The sequence below is a fragment of the Planococcus citri genome, chromosome 5 (assembly GCF_950023065.1).
Source record: "Planococcus citri chromosome 5, ihPlaCitr1.1, whole genome shotgun sequence".
Classification (NCBI taxonomy): domain Eukaryota; kingdom Metazoa; phylum Arthropoda; class Insecta; order Hemiptera; family Pseudococcidae; genus Planococcus; species Planococcus citri.
In genome coordinates, this window is record NC_088681.1 from 47990044 (window position 1) to 48009789 (window position 19746).

Sequence of the window (19746 nt, forward strand, 5' to 3'; positions counted from 1 at the left end):
TCTGAGTGGAACTACTTATTATGTGTCGAATACTCGGATAGGATGAATTCGAATGCATCTTTCGACACAGATACTCATTTAATATAACAAGAGACCAATTACATATCATCTCTACAATTCCTGTAGTTGTAAAATATTCACCGTCAAATCCACCTTTTCTCAAAAAAAAAATAAATAAATAAGTAAACTTTGGTAATTGCTCGACTATGAAAACTATTTAGCAATCATTTAGTGGATAAACAGATTACACAACTGCAATCACAATCGAAATAGTTTCTATGGTATTTACATAAGACTCGTACGAACACTACACACCAATACCAGATAAATTATTGTTTTGTTGGTTTCAATAATTATGCAAAAAAAAAAAAAGTCCAAAAAAATCATTTTGTTGAATTTTACATACCTACAAACGTTGTAACGTTACCACAGCCTTATATACGTAGACGTACCTACTATCACAATAATGATGTTTCAATCGTTTGCCATACTTTTTTTTTCATTTTTGTGATTCGGGTACGTTATTCTTTTTAAATATTTTCATGGTTCAGGTAATTCTGTTATTTATTAATATAATTGATGATTTCACAATGTAAATCTTTACAGTGCGAGCTGATCAATGACCCAACGATAAAACCATCGAAAGATTTTAATGCCAAGACTGACGCCGAAACTGTAGCAGCCGGTCATGAAAAGGACATTGCTCGTATGATATTTCACCGAACTTACGCCGAACGAAAAGAAATAGCAGATTATTACGATAAAAACACGAGTTCTCAATCTGGAAAATCTTTCATCAAAGCTATCATAGCTTCTTCGTCTGAAACTAGTTTGGATGCTTTGTATATCATGGCGTTGGTACCTGCAGATGAAATATTAGCCAACTGCCTTCATGATAATATCCATCACAAGCACAGTCCAGAAGTAGGAGCTATAGAGGAGATCGTCTGTGCAAATGATAAAGGAATGAAGGATCTCATAAATAAAAAATACCAAACAAGTAAAGTCATCTAATTGTAAACGTTAATATCGTCAAAAAAATTGAAAAAAATTCTAATCCAAATGAGAAAAAGTGAATTTTTAATAATGTATGAAGTTTGAAAAAAAAAAACTTTATTTCTAGGGTTTGGAAAGTCTGTTGAGGATGAATTGGCACGGTTCAAAGAAGACGATAAAGCCTATCAGGACGTCATACAAAAGTACTGCTGGGTAAGTGGATTTATGAGAAATAGCTCGTGTATATGATGTGCACTATGAGGATTGAGGACTATATTCTGTGCGTAGAAAGGATTATGCCAAGATAAAAAAATCACTCCAGAGGATGCAGACAAGGAAGCTAAAGCATTACGAAATATTAGTCCCAAAAAAAGTAAGAATTTCATAGTTCAAACAAAAAAGTATGCGCTTGTATCTTAATTTTCTCACTTTACAGAACAAACGGATTTCAAAAACAAACTAATCGAGCTACTTGATAAGTATTGCGAACTAGACCTCAAACAAATCTTCCAAAAATATCGTCAAGGTGATGACGGCATTGATGGTGCTGTTGGCGACGCATTCGAAGTTGATAGGCAGCGAAGAGCTTATTACTATTTAGGTACAATAATTCTACTTTTAAGCATCCCCTCTACAATATTGAAGACAAAAAAATATCACTTCTGATTCTGAACTGACACAAGAGGGATAAAATTAGCTCGAAAAGTTTCAAAACGTAGTTTTCATATCGTTCCGACTCTCAAAAATTCTGAAACAAAAATATATTATGGACAACTTTTCATGCTGAACAACATATTAAAAAATTGAGATGGCGTTATTTCGTAAAGTCGATTCAGAAAATTGAAAGATTGCGAAAAAATGGGATTTTTTAAATTTAAAACATGAAAAAAAGTTTTGATTGGTGAACTTGACCCATTTGACCCCTATTTTTACATCTATTCTTTGAAAAAGTTGAAAACCCCTTTTCACTCAACAAAATAAACTCATCAGTCTCATCACAAAAAAAAAATAAAAAAATGAACGAATTTTAATTTTTTTGCTATGAGTGTAATTTTTATCAACTTTTTCATGAAATACGTCAGAAAGAGGTCAAACTAAGACAACTGAATAAATTTAAACTTTTTTTGATGTTTGGAATTGAAAATTGAAGTTTTTCGAATTTTGATTTTTTTGTGATGAGTTCATTTCATTGAGTATACCTACTCGTAAAGGGGGTTTTCAACTTTTTCAAAGAATGTATGTAAAAATAGGGATCAAATGGGTCAACTTCACCAATCAAAACTTTTTTTCATGTTTTAAATCAAAAAATCGTATTTTTTCGCAAACACCAAAAAGCCTTTCAAAACCCCTAACTATTGGAAAAGGTTCCATTTTGGTAGGTATCGCGGTTATTGAGTCATCCACTGCTGAAATGGATGATATTTCAAGTTCACTGAAAACTATGACACCCCCTAGCATCCTTTAAAAAAGAGCTAGAGGGCTGCGATTTGCGCCATCGGAAGGTGTTTCCACAGGAAAAATTTCAAAAAAAAATCGCCGACCCCCCCCCTCCTTACCAGTTCTTGGTTGAATTGACGTGGAATGACCCATGTACCTATTCCTCGAAATAGGAGGTTATTTAATCCCTCATTACAAGAATTATGAATTTAATGTGGAATTATTGTTTTTCTCGTTAGTAAGAGCCATAGAAGACATCTGCCAACTTTATGCCTTCGAGTTACGTCATGCAGCGGACGATGCAAGTCACATGCACCTTGATAAAATCAACAGAATAGTTTTGAGCAGATGCGAGCGAGACTTATTCTGCATTAATAAAGCCTATCGCGATGATGGTTACGACACCTTTACTAGTCGTTTAGCGGTGATAATTTACAGAATATTTGCACATTCCTATACTGCAGTGGCGTAGCCAGGATTTTCTCAAGGAGGGGGCAAAACCAGATTTTTAGGCATGAAAAATCGAAATGAGGGGCAATTTTCTGGAAATCTATTGTAATGTGTGGTGATTTCATGAAAATGAAGGCAAAATTACTGCTCGAGCGAAGCGAGAGCGAAAATTTTTGGAAAAAATGGGTCCAAACAACGAAAAAACGTCCATTTCTGCATGTTTTCTTTCAAATTTTCGCTCTCAAGGGGGGGCCATGGCCCCCTTCGCCCCCCCCCCTTGGCTACGCCACTGCTATACTGAACATACTGACTATTTAACTGTAGCATAAACTGTTGGTTCTAGCTGCAGTAAACTGTGTAGTATCCGGAAGAGATTCTCTATATATAGAATGCATCCGATATCTGTTTGGCAAGCCATAAAATTGTATCGCAAACTCCACAGACGATGGAATAATAACGTGAGACAGACTCCAGTATGAATATTTCATCACCATAATCATCTTATACAATTTTTTTAAGATCGTTTAGAAAAATCACTCATAATGTAAACACAAAACAAATAGGTAATAAAACACATAAGTATAACTTCGAGTTGTTTTTTGTGAAAAATTTCTACAAAGGAGGCTCCCAACTCGCACAAAAATTTTGAAACCGGGCAAAGTCTGAATCAAAAATCACGCAAAAATACATCATCGGTTAAAATTTTAGGTGCTAGAGAGTATTTTTCGATTTTTAGCGAAATTTTGAAAATCAAATTCGAGTGAATCGGTTTGAAACAGTTGCAAACAATTTTGAATAGTGTTCTAGAGCTTCCAGCAGGTATTTGAAACTTGAAATTTTCACCCGAAATTCATTCTACACCTCAATTTCAACATGCATGAGTGGACTGGAGATGGTTTTCAGTTGTTTTGGAGCCTCCAGCGACTTTTTGGAAACTTCAGTTTTCCAAAAAAAAAAACGCCATAAAATCTGCCCCACTCAACTTTGCATTATCACAACTGAAAATATCAAAGTTTCCCCAGCGTTTGACGTAAAAACTGAAATTCAGTTTATTCCTCATTTTTGACATTTCGAGTCGATTTCAGGTGGTTTGAAGCTGTAAAGGAAGCTTATGACGACTTTTCGGAAATTCCAGTAAAACATTTAAAAAATATTTTTCTAAATCGATCGAAAGAGCCACGAAGATGTTAGATTAGAGTTTATAGGTGCTGCATTTCATTTTCACTTTATTTACCTACAGCATATTTTCTGAAACTGCAGAATTCAAAAATTTGCTGGAGGCTCTAGAGCGAGTTGAAACCATCATCAATCAACTTGGGACGTCGAAAATAGGACACAGACCAAATTTCAGCATTCTAGGTCAATTTGGTGAAATTTTGATTTTTTTTCAATATTCTTGAGCCCTTTGATTCTGAAAAATTTTCAAAAAATCTAAAATTTATGCTCTTTTTCCTTCTGAGGGAGAAGAAAAATCCCCGAATACGTTTCACCTTATCTGATTATTAGGAGTAAACTTCGCGAGGAGAAGGGCGATTTTTGATTTCCATCAATTTGTTTTTTTTTTTTTTTTTTTTTTTAATATATTGTTTAAACAGTCACAAGGTATTAGATACATAAGTGACTTGATATCAGTAAATATACATCTTAAATTAAATCATTGTACTTAATATCTCGAATAAATATTTAAGTAGTTCACAGTTCGGAGTGTCATTGCAGAAATACAAATAAATGAAATTTATGAGTCCGTAGAATTTCAAAGAGTAATATTTTCCTCCGTATTTCAAATTAGTTCTGCATTTTTCTGAAAAATGTCCACTCTTTGGATGACAAATTTCATTTTTAATCCAAAAAATTTCAAAAAATTCGAATTTTGAGAGATGAAAAATGGTGTTTTTTACGACAAGTCTATCTATTCTTTGATTTTGCAATTTTAAAATTTAAATATTGGGTAATTAAAAATTCCAATCTTTGAAAACTTCGACCACCCACACGACATTGACCCATTTCAACGAGACGTTTCATCAAATTTAAGCAAACATCTGGAGGAAATTTACGCGAGAAATTCGTAATCTGGCGAGCTTTCAACTTACAACGATTTGAAGTAAAATTTCAATCCTGTTATAATAACAATTCAGCGTACCTACACAAAAGTAGAGAAAATTTACCTAATACGAGATGCTTTCGTGCGGTTCTTCGCTTATAAGATTTCAACTGGAGGAAAATGTGAGGCACGCGTGTGTTTCGTCAGCATAGTAATTCTATGCCACTTGAAAACAACGTGAAAGCATACGCGATAACGATGAAACAAGACGAGACGACCGACAAGAGACTGGCGAATTCGGATAGAAAAACTCGTCGTCTTTATTTTTCCATCACGTAGTCGTTTTACTTTTTAAGTATATTTTACAGTTGACGCGAAGAAACATGAAACCCGAGATAATTGGATTTGAATTTCGATATTAGAAGTCGAAAACGTCGAGGTTTTTTTTTATTTTTACACTTCGAGAAGAGCAAAAACAAATCGTCTCGAAAGTTAGTTCAAAGGAACGCCTTATAAGATAGTTTTTAGCATTAAAACGTGGCACGTTTCGTTCTTCATTCGAGTTGTATCTTGTTTCTCATTTTACCTCATTTTAGTTCCAACTTTTTTATGCGAATAATCATCCAAGTTTGGTTATTTTCAATTTAGCCACCATAAAGATATTTCAAATATAAAGGACGATTATGCGAAGATGTTTTCAAGGTAATGAGATGAACTTGAGCAGGGAATAACTACAAAGGAAAATTCAGCAACCAAATAGATTGATTCTGCCAGCAATTAAAATGCTCTAACGGCGAGACAAACAGGCAACTCATCATTTTCACTAAAAAAGTATATTTGGGAACCCCCTCCCTCCCAAAAAAAACATAAATTTCAAAAAAAAATCGTAATTTTAGATTTTCAAAAATTTTCCAAAAAAAACAATTTAGGTAGCTGAAATTTCGAAGATGAGTACATCAGATCATATTTTTCCCAAAATTTTTCTCGAAAAATTGTCAAATCGTCTTCCAAACCCCCCGAACTCCACTCCTTGCTCGCCAACAACTTCGCAGGTCTCAATTACCCTGAAAATCACGAAAACTCTACCATCTATTCACTCAATACCCATTTTACTCTAACAACAATTCAGATACGGAACTGGCGAAGACGAAGACGAGAAGAAGGAGAGTAAAAAAAACGAAATGATTTACTTTTATCGTTTCTTTTCTTTTCTTCTCATTGAAAAAAAGTACAATTCCAGGCATTCATTTTACTCGCGTTGAGCATCGTCGTACACTTAGGTAATTTAAACAGACGATCGTAAAATCTATAGTAAAATATTCGACAAGATGTTGTACTACGAGTATTGCTGCTTTACTCAGCTTTCAATTGTTATCGTTTCCAACCAAATCTTTATCAAAAGGGTAAAAAAATATTTTAACGGTATTGGAATTTTAAATTGAAATTATTGAAAGGTTTTATTGTTGATAAGAGCACCGAGCGAATAAAAAGGTTGAGAGGTATTCTATTTTCTGTACTTTTTCAGTCCCAGATCCTTTCTTTTTTCTCGCAGTATGTTTTACTTCACCTGTTCAGCCGCTTTCGAGTTAAGATCTTATTTATTCTATTTGTTCGTTACAACATTGTAAGAAAATTTTTCCACTCGTGTTTATTCGATGATTAAACAATTCGCCGAGGTGTTGGGAGAATTTTCGAATAGAATTCAATCGAATTCGTATTGGCAATACGTACAACACGGGTAAGCTTACTTGTGGATAAGTAGGTAGGTATGAATAGGCAGGTGTGCTGCGAAGAAAATAATTTTAAACGAAAATTATTCCCTGTTGATTTGAATTTCCTGCTAAAAAGAAAGTTATTTGGAAATTCGTATGCTTAGTTTATTTTTTCAATATTTTGAGCCACGGAGGCAAACATTCTCTTCCTTTTATAAAATAATTCCATTTAGATGAAAAAAAAAAAATCATAAGGAAACTTTTTGATTTTATTACTCAGCTTTGAAACGCCATAGCAGTTTGAATATTCAATTTCGTTGAATTACTGTAAGTACAACTTTTTTTACTGTATTTTTCAGCCCGGATGAAAGAAGGTTGGGCAAATGAAAATTCTGCTTTGGTTCGATTTCCGAAGACTTCCTCGAATTCGAAAGCGTTTGATTTTAAAGAATGTATAAAATATATAGGCCTATATCTAATTTAAATGAAAAAATTAATACAGAATATCAGTTCTTTGAGAATTTCAGAAAATGAGCTTTTGAATAAGTTCTCAAAATTATTCTCAAATCTGGAGAGTGGAATTACAATTTTATGAAATTTCGGTGCTTATTCAGGGACTCAGAGGGCTTGTATTTTTTATTCAAGTTTGGAAGCTCATTCAGGGCTTGTGATTGTACCTACTCGATTTATTTTTCCAAAAAAAGTAATTAAAAAGTAACCAAAAAAGTTACAAGACGTAAAAAAACAACAGAAAATTTTAACAATAGGTAACTATGAAAAAAATTACCATCAGATAATAAACATTCTAATTGAAATCCAGCAATGAAACTCGATTATTAGGTCGCTTTAGGATGCACATGTTACAAATGAAAGAAAAAGTTTCAAAATTAACGCTATCAATTTTTTTTTTTTTTTAGAAAAACCAAAAATTGATAGAGAATGTTTTTTGTGCTTTTAGGGCCTTTCGTCATATTTTTCATTTTTCCAAGCGGATATTTTGGAAAAATTTACCCCCCCCCCCCATTCTGAAGATTGAAAGGAAACTAAACAAATCTAATCTTTGAAAAGGTGCATTTTTGAAACTTTAGGATTTGAATCCTTTTTTAATGGACTCACCATCAGTATTGATTTTGAGGGCAAATGGTTATCACCTCTGATTTTGATACCCACAAGTACCACGTTATTGAACTTCATGTGATTTATTTCAATTCAACAAGACCGAGTACCGAAAATTCTGCCTTTTCGAGAAAAAAAATGAATTAGAAATGTTTGGTTGAATAGAAGAACATCGTGAAAAACTCAGCTTGGAAATTACTCATCGAAAAACAGACCATATTCCAATTACAATCGTCATCATTAGCATAAATAAGCCACTCACATCACACACACAACCAATATTTTTCATGTACCAATACAATTGATACGACGTAAGCGACTATTTACCAATGCCAAGTACACAAAAAATTGAAAAAAAAAGTTCTTGAATTTCATCAACGATGCACTATTACAAAAAGTTAGTTCAAGTACCACATAATGATACTTATTCCGTCGTTGGTAATACTTCTCCTGAGTTTTCTCATGATTCAGGTAAGCTCCACAAACTCATGCAGCATGCACATTTAATCACATATAAGGTACATCGTACCATGAAAAAAAGCATTGAACGTAAGTAATGTTTCCATGATGAAAATTTTCCCAGAGCGAATTGATCAACGACCCAACGATAAAACCTTCAAAGGATTTTTCAGCCAAGGCTGACGCAGAAGTTGTAGCAGCCGGAGATAAGAAAAAAATTGCTCACATGATATTTCATCGAACTTACGACGAACGAAAAAAAATCCAAGATTATTACGAAAAAAATATAGGACCTCAGTCACACCTCAAGTTAATGGACGCGCTCAAGGCTACCGCTGACCGAGATAGATTGAAAGGTTTATACGGTATGGTATTGGAGCCTGCAGAGGAAATATTGGCAAGTTCCCTCCACGATAACATCAATCAATCATGTCCAGAAATAGGAGCCTTAGAGGAAATTGTCTGCGCCAATGATAAAGAAATGAAGGATCGCATAAACAAAAAATATCAAGCAAGTAAGTAATCTAACAATATTTCCATACGTACCTACATTATTTTATACTTACAAAAAACATACCCAAATACTTATTCAACTACATACTTACAATAATTTAATTCTTAAAAATTTTAAACTCCAAGTGTACGGAAAACCCGTCGAGGAAGAATTGTCGTGGATACAAGCACAAGATCAAGATTATCAAAAAGCGATTGTCAAATATTGCTGGGTAAGTGAAAAGAAAAAGTGTGTACAATGAATCGATTAAAACGATGCAAAATGAAGTTGAAACTTGTGTACAGAAAGGTCTATGTCAAGATCAGAAAATTACTCCACAAGATGTGGACAAAGAAGCCCAAGCATTACGAGATATCCATCCCAAAAAACGTGCGCATTTTTACTTCAACTAAAATGACGAAGTTCTAGTAGTCTCATTGCAGATAATCATCTCATTTCACAGAAAAACCAGAATTGAAAAACAAACTTATCGAGCTATTAGATAAATATTGCGAACCAGACCTCAAAAAAATTTTTCAAAAATATCGTAAAGATGATAACGGTATCGACGATGCTGTAAATGATTCATTTGAAATTGACGGAGAGCGAAGAGCTTACTACTATTTAGGTAACCTCATACTTGAGACATATCGTAACAAAATATTAAGACTTCCTTTATTTCTTCGTTTTTAAATTATTTTCGGGGGGGGGGCTGGGAGCTCCTCAATCTGCACCAGGCGGATCAGAAGTGAATACCTACCTGGTAAAAGAAACTCGTTAAAAATGTTCAAATACTAAGTCCATTTTTTACTCTTTTTTTTTTGGTTAGTGAACTCATTCATTCATTCATTCGCGAATCATCTAATTTTTTTTAAACGTCCAACTTTACAGTAAGATCCATAGAAGATATTTGCAAACTTTATGCTTTTGAGTTACGACACGCAGCCGATGATGCAACCGATATCCACACAGATAAAATCAACAGAATAGTTTTGAGTAGGTGCGAACGAGATTTATTCTGTATCCAGAAGGCTTACCACGATAAAGGCTACGCCACATTTACGGCTCGTTTAGCGGTGAGAACATTATAAAAAGAGTCACCCGGATAAGATAAGTGAAATACCCCTGTTCCTGGATTTGGGAAATTATGATGGATTATTGTTGGAAAATTCGGTGAGTTCAAAATTGAAAAAATTCAAAAATTGGTAAAAAAAATCGAAAAATCAACTTAGAACAACTAGGGACATGAATTTGTGACAGAGGCATTTCCCCTATCTTACCCAGGAATGCCCTTTATACGTACATCTAAGTATAAGTATGGGATTATTTTTCTTAATTTACTGACGATTATTCTGTAGCATAAATCGGCAGTTGAAAATATGAATGGTGATGGAGAAGGAGACTCTTTATACACGGAAAGCATGCGATACCTTTTAGGCAAGCCGTAATTGTGCACTCCATTTATCTCAGACAGCCAAATACTCGACACCAAGTATTGTAATCAATTCATTTCCCTTCACCTCAATAATTTTAGAAGTAAGACTAATTCAACTACATATATAAGATCATCTTCATGCCAATCGATTTTCAGAACGATTCAGCCAGTAAAATGAATATCAACAAATAATAAACATGTTTAAACACTTGCTTCGTTTTCATTAGGTTTTTCCACATTCTCAAAGGCTCAAACTCATTTTTTTTTTTTTTTGATAGTACCCAAGACAACTCAAAAAAGTAACCAAAAAAGTGACAAAATATGGGCAAAACCTTTTGATAATGCAGAAAAAAATCACCAAAAAAACAGAGCTTTTCGTTTTTAATGAAAATCTAAAAATAGAACTCGATAGAAACTTGTAAAAACAATTTTAGAAATTGGCAGGATTTTTTGGCAAGTGTTCAAAAAGTGATCCTTTTTTTGCAATTATTATTTTTGTCAAAAAAGTGGATTTTGCAACTTTTTGATTTAAAAAAAAATCAAGATTTTTTTGGAAAGTTAAGGCAACAAGTGAGAATTGGGCAGTTTCTGGAAAAAAGCGAAACTTTATGATAATTTCTCAGCAGAAGAAATGTTCTTTTTAGAAATTTCTGGTAAAAAAGTGACACATGAGCGAGATTTGTTGGAATTTTTTGCAAAAAAACACAACTTTGTCACCTTTTAGCATATGAGACTTCCTGGCAATTTAGGCAAAAGGCAAGCTTTTTTGCCACTTTTGACAGGAAATAAAACTTCGACAACAGTTTTAGTAAAAGACAAAGGCTTCTTAGCAGTTTCTGGTTGGCAATTTTGCAAAAAATCTGATATTTTTGATAGTAAATTTTCAAAATGCAAGACTTTCACATGACACTGATAATTTTAGAAAAGAACAAGACTTCTTGGTAATTATTGGCAAAAAAGTAACACCTATTTTTATTCGAAATCTGCAACTTTTTGGTAAAAAGCAGAACATTGGCGTGGTTAGTTTTTGGCAAAAAAGCTCAACTTTGGAGGAAAAGTGTGATTTTTTGGCGAGATGCTTCGCCAATTTTTTACATTTTTAGCGAAAGGCAAAACTTTTTTCATTTTTTTTTTAATTGAAAATTCTTGCCAAAAAAGCAAGGTTTTTTCGGAAAAAATACAATTTTTAGAAATTTTGAGCAAGAAACGAGGACGTTTTTTGGCAACATTGAAAAACGTAAGATTTGTTACTATTTTAGTATTTTTGGCAAAAAGCGAGATACTTTTTCTTGTTGTTTTTTCATAAATTAGAACCGAGATTTGGAATTTAAAATCGCTGCAGAAGAGATTGTAATGAACTTCGGTAGCTGAAAATTCAATTTTGGTATAAATTCGACTCCCCGAATCGATAAAGGCGGTTGAATCGCAAATCCAAAATAATGAATCAAAACGTATAGGAATTTCTTTTCAAGTAAAAAATCTTAAATTTCAAAAAAACTAAAACTGTCAATTTTCTAACAAAGCACTCGAAACTTCTTTCATCTCCCAAAGTCGCCCCCTGAATCGATTGAATCAATTTTCAGGCCAATCTTAAGCCTCCAGCAAAAGTTACCTTTCCTCCAACAATTCCAAATCGCTCCCAATACTTCCCCAAAAACAACAGGATAATTCCATCCAATCAGCGTTCATGTTTTGAAAACTCATTTTTTTCAATTTACCATATTCGATAACTCCAAAATCCAAACATCTTTTTCTTTTCCCAGCAAAAAAAATCAATAAAATACAAAATCACACGATAGTAAAAATTATTTGATAATTATTCGTTGGTTAAACAAGTGTCGTACATCACACATGTGTCAATATTTCACATGTAGATTCATCTGACGTAAATTTACAAAAAATTGAGGAAAAAATGTGTACGTAAACAATAAACATTGCTGAACCCCACGAGCGATGCAATATTCCCAATTCCCATTATTTCATGTATCATGAAAAATGATACTCTCAACGTTCGCGATATTCGTTTTGCTCATTATCGCAATTCAGGTAAGACTCGTACAAATCTAATCGTAATTATCACAATACAGTACGTAAATTAAAGTTTTTATTTCGGCTTACTTTTTAGTGCGAGCTGATTAAAGACCCAACAGTGAAATCTTCCAAGGATTTTTCAGCCAAAGATGACGGAGAAGTTACAGCAAGCGGTGATAAGAATAAAATGGCTCAAGTAATATTTCACCGAACTTACGACGAACGAATAAAAATTGAAGAATATTACAACAAAAATGTAACCCCTCGAGTACCATCTCACCTCGCCTTAACAGATGCACTTCAGGCTTCAGCTGAATACGATCTCAGAGATTTGTACGGCATGATATTGGATCCTGCAGAAAAAATATTAGCCCGGGCCATCCGCGATACATTCACACTAGATTATCCTGAAATTGGGTCTATAGAGGAGGTCATGTGCGCCAACGATAAAGAAATGAAGGCACTTATAAATAAACAATATCAAACAAGTAATTCAAAAATATTTCCACACACAGAATGTTACAATGTAGGAAGTCAAGATTCTACTTGAAAGTTGAGAAATAACCGATTGAAAATCGAAGGGGAAAATTCTGAAATAGATTTTCGAAAAATCGATTTTCGTAGCCCCTTCAATTTTCAGGTTGAGTGAAAAAGTCATGCATTCAAATTTTCTCATTTTTCAATACCTACGCTATGTACTTGCAACAATTTTATAAAAAATAACAATCTTCAACTGGCAGCATTTCATTTTTTCTATTTTTTTCCAAGTGTATGGAAATACAGTTGAAAAAGACCTATCACAATTCAGAGCAGATGATAAAGAATATCAGAACGTAATGCAAAAGTACTGCTGGGTGAGTAGACGAAAAAGTATAAGTACGAAAAATTCGGCCTGCCAACATAGGTATAAAAATAACATACTCGATCATAGATAGGATTATGTCAAGATAAAAAAATCACTTCACAAGATGTAGACAAGGAAGTCCAAGCTTTACGAGATATTCATCCCAAAAAACGTAAGTTTTCTTAGCTGAGTCAACAACAAAGTACGTATTCTTAGTCTCATTATTCGATCATGTTTTCTTATTTTACAGACAAAACAGACTTCAAAAACAAACTAAAAGACTTACTAGGCAAATACTGCGAACCAGACCTCAAACAAATATTCTTAAAATATCGTAAAGGCGACGATGATGGTATTGACGATGCTGTAAACCGCGCATTCGAAGTTGACAGGCAACGAAGAGCTTACAACTATTTAGGTATATGTAAACTACATAGGTACCTCTTAAGTAATGTTAAACTGAGGAGTTTTGAATTATTATTTGTCGGCCAACTCCGCAGTCAGATCCATAGAAGATATTTGCCATCTCTATGCTTTCGAGTTACAACACGCTGCGGACGACTCGACCCATATTCACAATGATAAAATCCATAGAATCATATTGAGCAGATGCGAACGAGACTTGTTTTGTATCCAAAAGGCGTATCACGATAAAGGCTACGACTGCTTCGCGAGTCGTTTAGAGGTGATGATATACAAAATATTTATACATTTGACTAGATTTACTGACAATTATTCTGTAGCGTAAATTAAAAGTTCAAGGTAGGTTAAGTGCAGCCGGAAAAGAAACCCTGTACGTGGAATGCATTCGATACCTTTTCGGTAAGCCCTAAAGAAGAACTTCGTATGCATGTAATTACTGCAGATTGAGTGGACACCTTCATCAGCACAATTGAGCACATTAATTCAACGCAAGAGTGACTCATTCACATATCAAACTGTTTGGATTCTCTACAAAAAAACAGTACTCACAATAAGAATATGAACGAAGTATCTAATTTTGTGTTGTTTTCGTAAATTATTTCATATTTTGAAATTTCGATGTTCTGATTTTGTTCAACAATAAAATTGACCAAGAACAACCAAGTTGCTTAGTTGAATTGCAACAAATCACTCAGTCTGTAATTTTAGATATTTCAATCTCAAGGCTCGTACTCAATTTTTTCCAAAAAAAATAAATAAATAATTTTAAGGACCAAAAAAGTTGAAAAAAAAAAGTTAGAGGACCCAAGCAGAACATTTTGAAGTAGAAAGCCACATCATTTCATTGAAAATTGTAAAAAAAAATGACTTTTTGGCATCACCTGGCAAAAAAATTATATCTTTATCCAAATTTTTATGAGAAAAGTAAGACTTTTTAGCAATTTTTGACATGCAAGTGAAATTTTTTGACAGTTTTTGACAGAAAAGTGAGATTTTGACAATTTTAGCAACATATGATCGAGCTTTTTTGGCAATTTTTGACAAAGAATTAAGATCATATGGAATTTTTGGCAAAAAAAATGAAACTTTGCCAAAAAGTGATACTTCTTAGCAGTTTTTGTTTGAAAATGCTGACAAAAAGCGAAACTCTGGCGATTTTAGCTAAAAAAAAAACAAGGTTTTTTTGGGAAATTTTGGCCACATGTAACACTTTTTACTATTTTCGGCAAAAAAGCGTAATTTCAACAATTTCACTCAAAGGTAAGACTTTGTAACGCGTGACGCTGGAAAATGATGAAAAAGTGTATATTTTTCAACGTAAATTATTCACTTGTTGAAATCATCGCCTCTTTTCTTTGTTTCTTCAAGGAGTAAAAATTTCAATATAGATTTTGAATGGGTGGCCATTTTTTGGCCAAAACCGGAGCAAAATTTATTTTGCATTTGAGCGAAATTTTTCTATGAGCACTTTACTGACAACGCTGTAAAATACGACCAAAGTATTCAAATGCAAAATAAATTTTGTCAGGTATGGTCGAATGCTTGAACCACATTTCCTCTAATTTCGGGCACCAAAATGTCCTATCACACATAGCTGGCAAAATTTTTTGTGAAATATATCAGTTGGCAGCGCCGATTCAAATAAAAAAAAAACATCTTGCGCAGTAGGCAAGATAAACCGACTTTGCTCTGTTATACAGGAAAATAAACAAATTTACCGAAAATTTACGGATTTACCGAAATTTACGGATTTACCAAAATTTACCAATTTACCAAAATTTACCAATTTACCAAAATTTACCAATTTACCAAAATTTACCAATTTACCAAAATTTACCAATTTACCAAAATTTATCAATTTACCAAAATTTACTAATTTACCAAAATTAACCAATTTACCAAAATTTACCAATTTACCAAAATTTAGCTATTTACCGAAATTTAGCTATTTACCGAAATTTATCAATTTACCAAAATTTACCAATTTACCAAAATTAACCAATTTACCAAAATTTATCAATTTACCCAAATTTTACCGATTTACCAAACTTTATCAATTTACCAAAATTTAACAATTTACCAAAATTTACCAATTTACCAACATTTACCAATTTACCAAAATTCACGAATTTACCAAAAATTACCCCAGCAATTTACTAACATTTATCTCAGTAATTTACCAGACATTACCCACTAATTTACCAATTTTACCGACTTTTTCCATTTTACCAAAAATTACCTTAACAATTTACCAACATTCGCCTCAGTAATTTACCAGACATTTCCTCACTAATTTACCAATTTTTTACTGAATTTTAATTACCCCAGTAATTTACTGCCAAACGTTTTTACCAATTTACCAAAAATTACCTAAGCAATTTACCAAAATTTTCGACCAACTTTAATTACGAGTAATTCACCAAAAATAACTAATCATTGTATTTACTAAAAATTACTATTAATTCACCAAAAAAAAAAAATTATCAAAATTTACTGGCTATTTACCAAAAACTTAATGTTTTTTGTTAAAACAAAAATTACACTAGAAATTTTTGAAAAATTTTGATTTTTTATGGCAAAAAAATTTTGGACGGATAAAATTAACAAAAAAATTAACAAAAAAATCAACAAAAAATTTTCTCCTCTTGACTCGAGCGGGATTCGAACACCCGACCTCCGGCGCACCAATCTGCAACCTACACACCCTAGCCACCACATCTGTTTGTTGGGGGGTGGGCCGTTTGCGAGATATAAGGGTTTACACAAATTTCTGCTTATCCATAACGTTGAAATACACTTAAACGTTCATACCTCGTAAACGGCTGAACCGATTTCGACCAAATTAAAAATTTCTCTAGTTCAGTATCAAAGCAATATTTTGCCATCATCAGTTTCGACTTAAAGTTCGGAGCTTTTGAGTTCAGCGTGACACAAATTTATACATAAATTGATATATATACCTATATATATATATACATATTCTAGGGGGCAATCTCGTAACCTTTTTCTAGATTAACCAGCAAACTCATAACGTTTTGGCAAACTCGTAACCTTTTTAGGACGTGACTTTGCGATGAGGTGCTATATGAATCTACTAGGTGTGGGGAGTCTACTGGCAAAGTTTGAGCAGGGACGTGAGATTGCTGTTTATACAATTTCTCATTTGACTCAATTTTCAAATGAGTGCATAGCCTAATTATTATCTACGAGGACATGAGAAAAAGGTGCTTATTGCCAAGAACCATTTTATTCATTTTTCAAGTTCTGTTTGGTGATTCTGGTGGTTGAAGGTCTCCTCTTTCACATGGCGTCCTCAAAAATCGTCTAAAATGAATTTTTGACTGCTCAATTTCAATTTAAAGTTGATTATACAGGTCCGCATTTTCGTGTTTTTCAACATTAACATTGATTTTACGAGGAAAGTATGCATCCTATGAAAAAAATGCAATGAAGGAAATTGTAGAGCATAAAATTTCCTTTCTGCTCAGAGCTGGTTATTTTTTTGTAGGATGCTTTGTTCAAAATGTATTTGCGAAAAACATGGATGCATAGGACTTGAAAAAAAAGCTTTCCTGAAAAATTGATGTTTCGGCAATGAGCAACTTTTCCACAGGGCCCCCAAAAATCAAGTTAACGAATATAACGCGGCCTAACATCGAGTACTATCAGGCCTATGGGGTGACGCGTCGAGCGTATGCACAGCAACGAAGTTATAGAGGGGTCTTGAGATTGCTGTTTATACAAAACGTTACGAGTTTGCCTGTATGCGGCTATATATATATATATGGACCTAAGTATCCTCGACGTCACCGTACATAAACAGTACCTTTTGGTCACCAGGCTTTTAAATGCCTCCGGAGGTGTATTTACTTCATATTCGTAACCAGCACAGTTATAATAGTGCTTATACTCTTTTCCCCACTTGATTTACATGCTTTAAGTTTATACAAAAAAAATTTACGAGAATGGTACCAATTTGCCTCCGATTATAAACTGATCTCTTCCGTGACCTTGTGTATTTAAAAAGATATTGACTATACCAAATTGTCACCTGCTGCCTTGCCTAATAGATTACAATTACGCTGGCTACGAATACGAAAATATAACACAACTGGGAGCATTTAAAAAGGCGGTGACCAAAAGGTACTGTTTATGTGAGGTGATGTCGAGGGTATGTCAGTGTTGATGGAACAAAATTTTTAAAATCTGTATACAGTAGGTGTATACATGACCTTTTCGTCACCGGACAAACTTTTCCCCTTTTACGTTTCAGGGGAAAACAAACCGTTTGGACTTGGTATACACAGGGAAACGTCTTCGTCACCGGCAAAACGCCTCCGTCACCGATTTCGGTGTCGAAGAGAACGCGTGAGTATATAAAAGGTGACGTAGAGGTACCGTTTGCATATCTATATATATATTTGCTCGCGACCAGACATGTCAACTATGCTTGGCATATATGCAGAAAAGTGAACAAAATTTTAAAATTGGTATAATTTCTGTTCTAAATCACTTATCAAAATTTTATTTACAGATTCAATCTAATATTTAAAAAATCTATGTTTTGAAAAAAGTAATCAGATTTTTAGGCTAAATTTTGAAGAAAATTTTTGAAAATGGAGTCAAAGTAATTTGAATTTTGAGAAAGTTAAGGCACCACAAGAAAGCTTAAACAAAATAAAAATTTTTGATGTTTCTAATTTTTCAATGGGCCAATAAACTACTGAAATATTTCGAGTCAAATTTGTTGTCGTGTACACTCAGGATCGATGTATTTGCATACATCTCCACCAGCACATCACATTCTACTCACTACAAATCAACTGTAGACCCTGCGTTCGTCCTCGCGCCTTGATTTCTAAGCCATGCGACCTCTGGTGGAAGTTTCTGAAAACTCATAGTTGACTTGTATAGTAAAATTAACCCATGACTTGTCAACTATAGTTGACAAGTTGGTCAGTCCACTTGTATAGTAAAATTAACCCATTCAACAGTTGACAAGTCTGGATACTAATACCTATATATATAAACTTCTCTCGTTTTGCGGCATACGTCTTATCGTGATCAGCACACTTCAATTCGTCAAGAAAATCCACCCCCATCCAAATCCTCAACCATCATGACAAATACAATACCTTACTTTCCCGTTTCACGGCAAAGTCGGTAATACTTTTCCGTTTCACGGCAAAGTCGGTAAAACCCTTGGCAACCCTCGCCAGTTGGACTCGATGTTACTGGGAATCCTGTAGTACACAAAGTACCTAGCAAATACTCGCAGGTTAGGTAAATAGGCCACCATCAAATCATAATCGTCATCAAGATACACACTTTACACAACCACAACACTTTTACTGCACTTGAGCATACAAATTCCATCAAATTACATAAATCGAATAACTGTATATCCAACATTAGAATACATAAAAAAAAAATAGAAAACAATGAATAAATAAAAAAATAAGCAGTTGAAGTTCACTAACGAATGCAGCATTAGCACGTCTCAATGCACCAAAAAATGATCCCTCTGCGAGTGACGATACTTTTGATGCCTATTTTTATGATTCGAGTAAGTGTTACATACGTAAATTTTACATGTATTTAATCCTATAGTTTCCCGTTCAAGTGACAATTTTCAGAATAAAGAATCAAACATAATTGAAAATCTTTCTAGTGTCAGCTAATTAACGACCCAACGTTGAAACCGTCCAAAGATTTTTCAGCCAAAAATGACGCAGAAGCTATAGCTCGCGGTGATCCAAAAACAATTTCTCAAATAATATTTCACCGAACTTACGATGAACGAAAACAAATTGAAGATTATTACAACAAAAACATACCCCCTCGAACTCAATCTCACTCAACTTTAATGGATGCACTCAAGGCTTCAAGTCAAGATAGTTTGAATGATTTGTATGGTATGGTATTGGAACCTGCAGAAGCGATATTAGCCAATAGCCTTCATGGAAATATTCATACTGACAAAGAACCAGAAGCAGGAGCCATAGAAGAAGTTGTTTGCGCAAATGATAAAGAAATGAAGGATCGCATAAATAAAAGTTATCAAACAAGTAATTAGAAAATACGTTTATACCTATTATCTGCATAGATGTAATAATCAGCATTTCTTTGAATAAATTAATGATAAAAGAAGCAAAATATTGAGAATAAAAATTAAGAAAAATTTAAATCTAGAACTCAATACTTGAAATAAAATCATTCCATGTTTTTTTTTTAAATTCACAGTGTTTGGAATAACTGTTGAGAAAGAACTGTCGGGATTCAAAGCAAATGATAAAGACTATCAGAACG

At 33.6% G+C, this 19746-nt stretch overlaps 2 protein-coding genes across 6 annotated transcripts in view; one reads left to right on the forward strand and one right to left on the reverse strand.

Annotated features, from left to right (window-relative positions):
- Adcy2 (adenylate cyclase type 2 Ac76E) overlaps positions 1–19746 on the reverse strand; it is a 605017-nt gene that overhangs the window by 448958 nt on the left and 136313 nt on the right. The gene's annotated exons all lie outside the window — the stretch shown is intronic.
- On the forward strand, positions 543–2905 carry LOC135848381 (annexin A1-like). The gene is made up of 6 exons (XM_065368280.1): positions 543–551; positions 607–1000; positions 1124–1209; positions 1285–1369; positions 1433–1597; positions 2673–2905. Exons 1-6 carry the CDS (start codon positions 543–545, stop codon positions 2903–2905), a joined length of 972 nt encoding a protein of 323 aa, XP_065224352.1.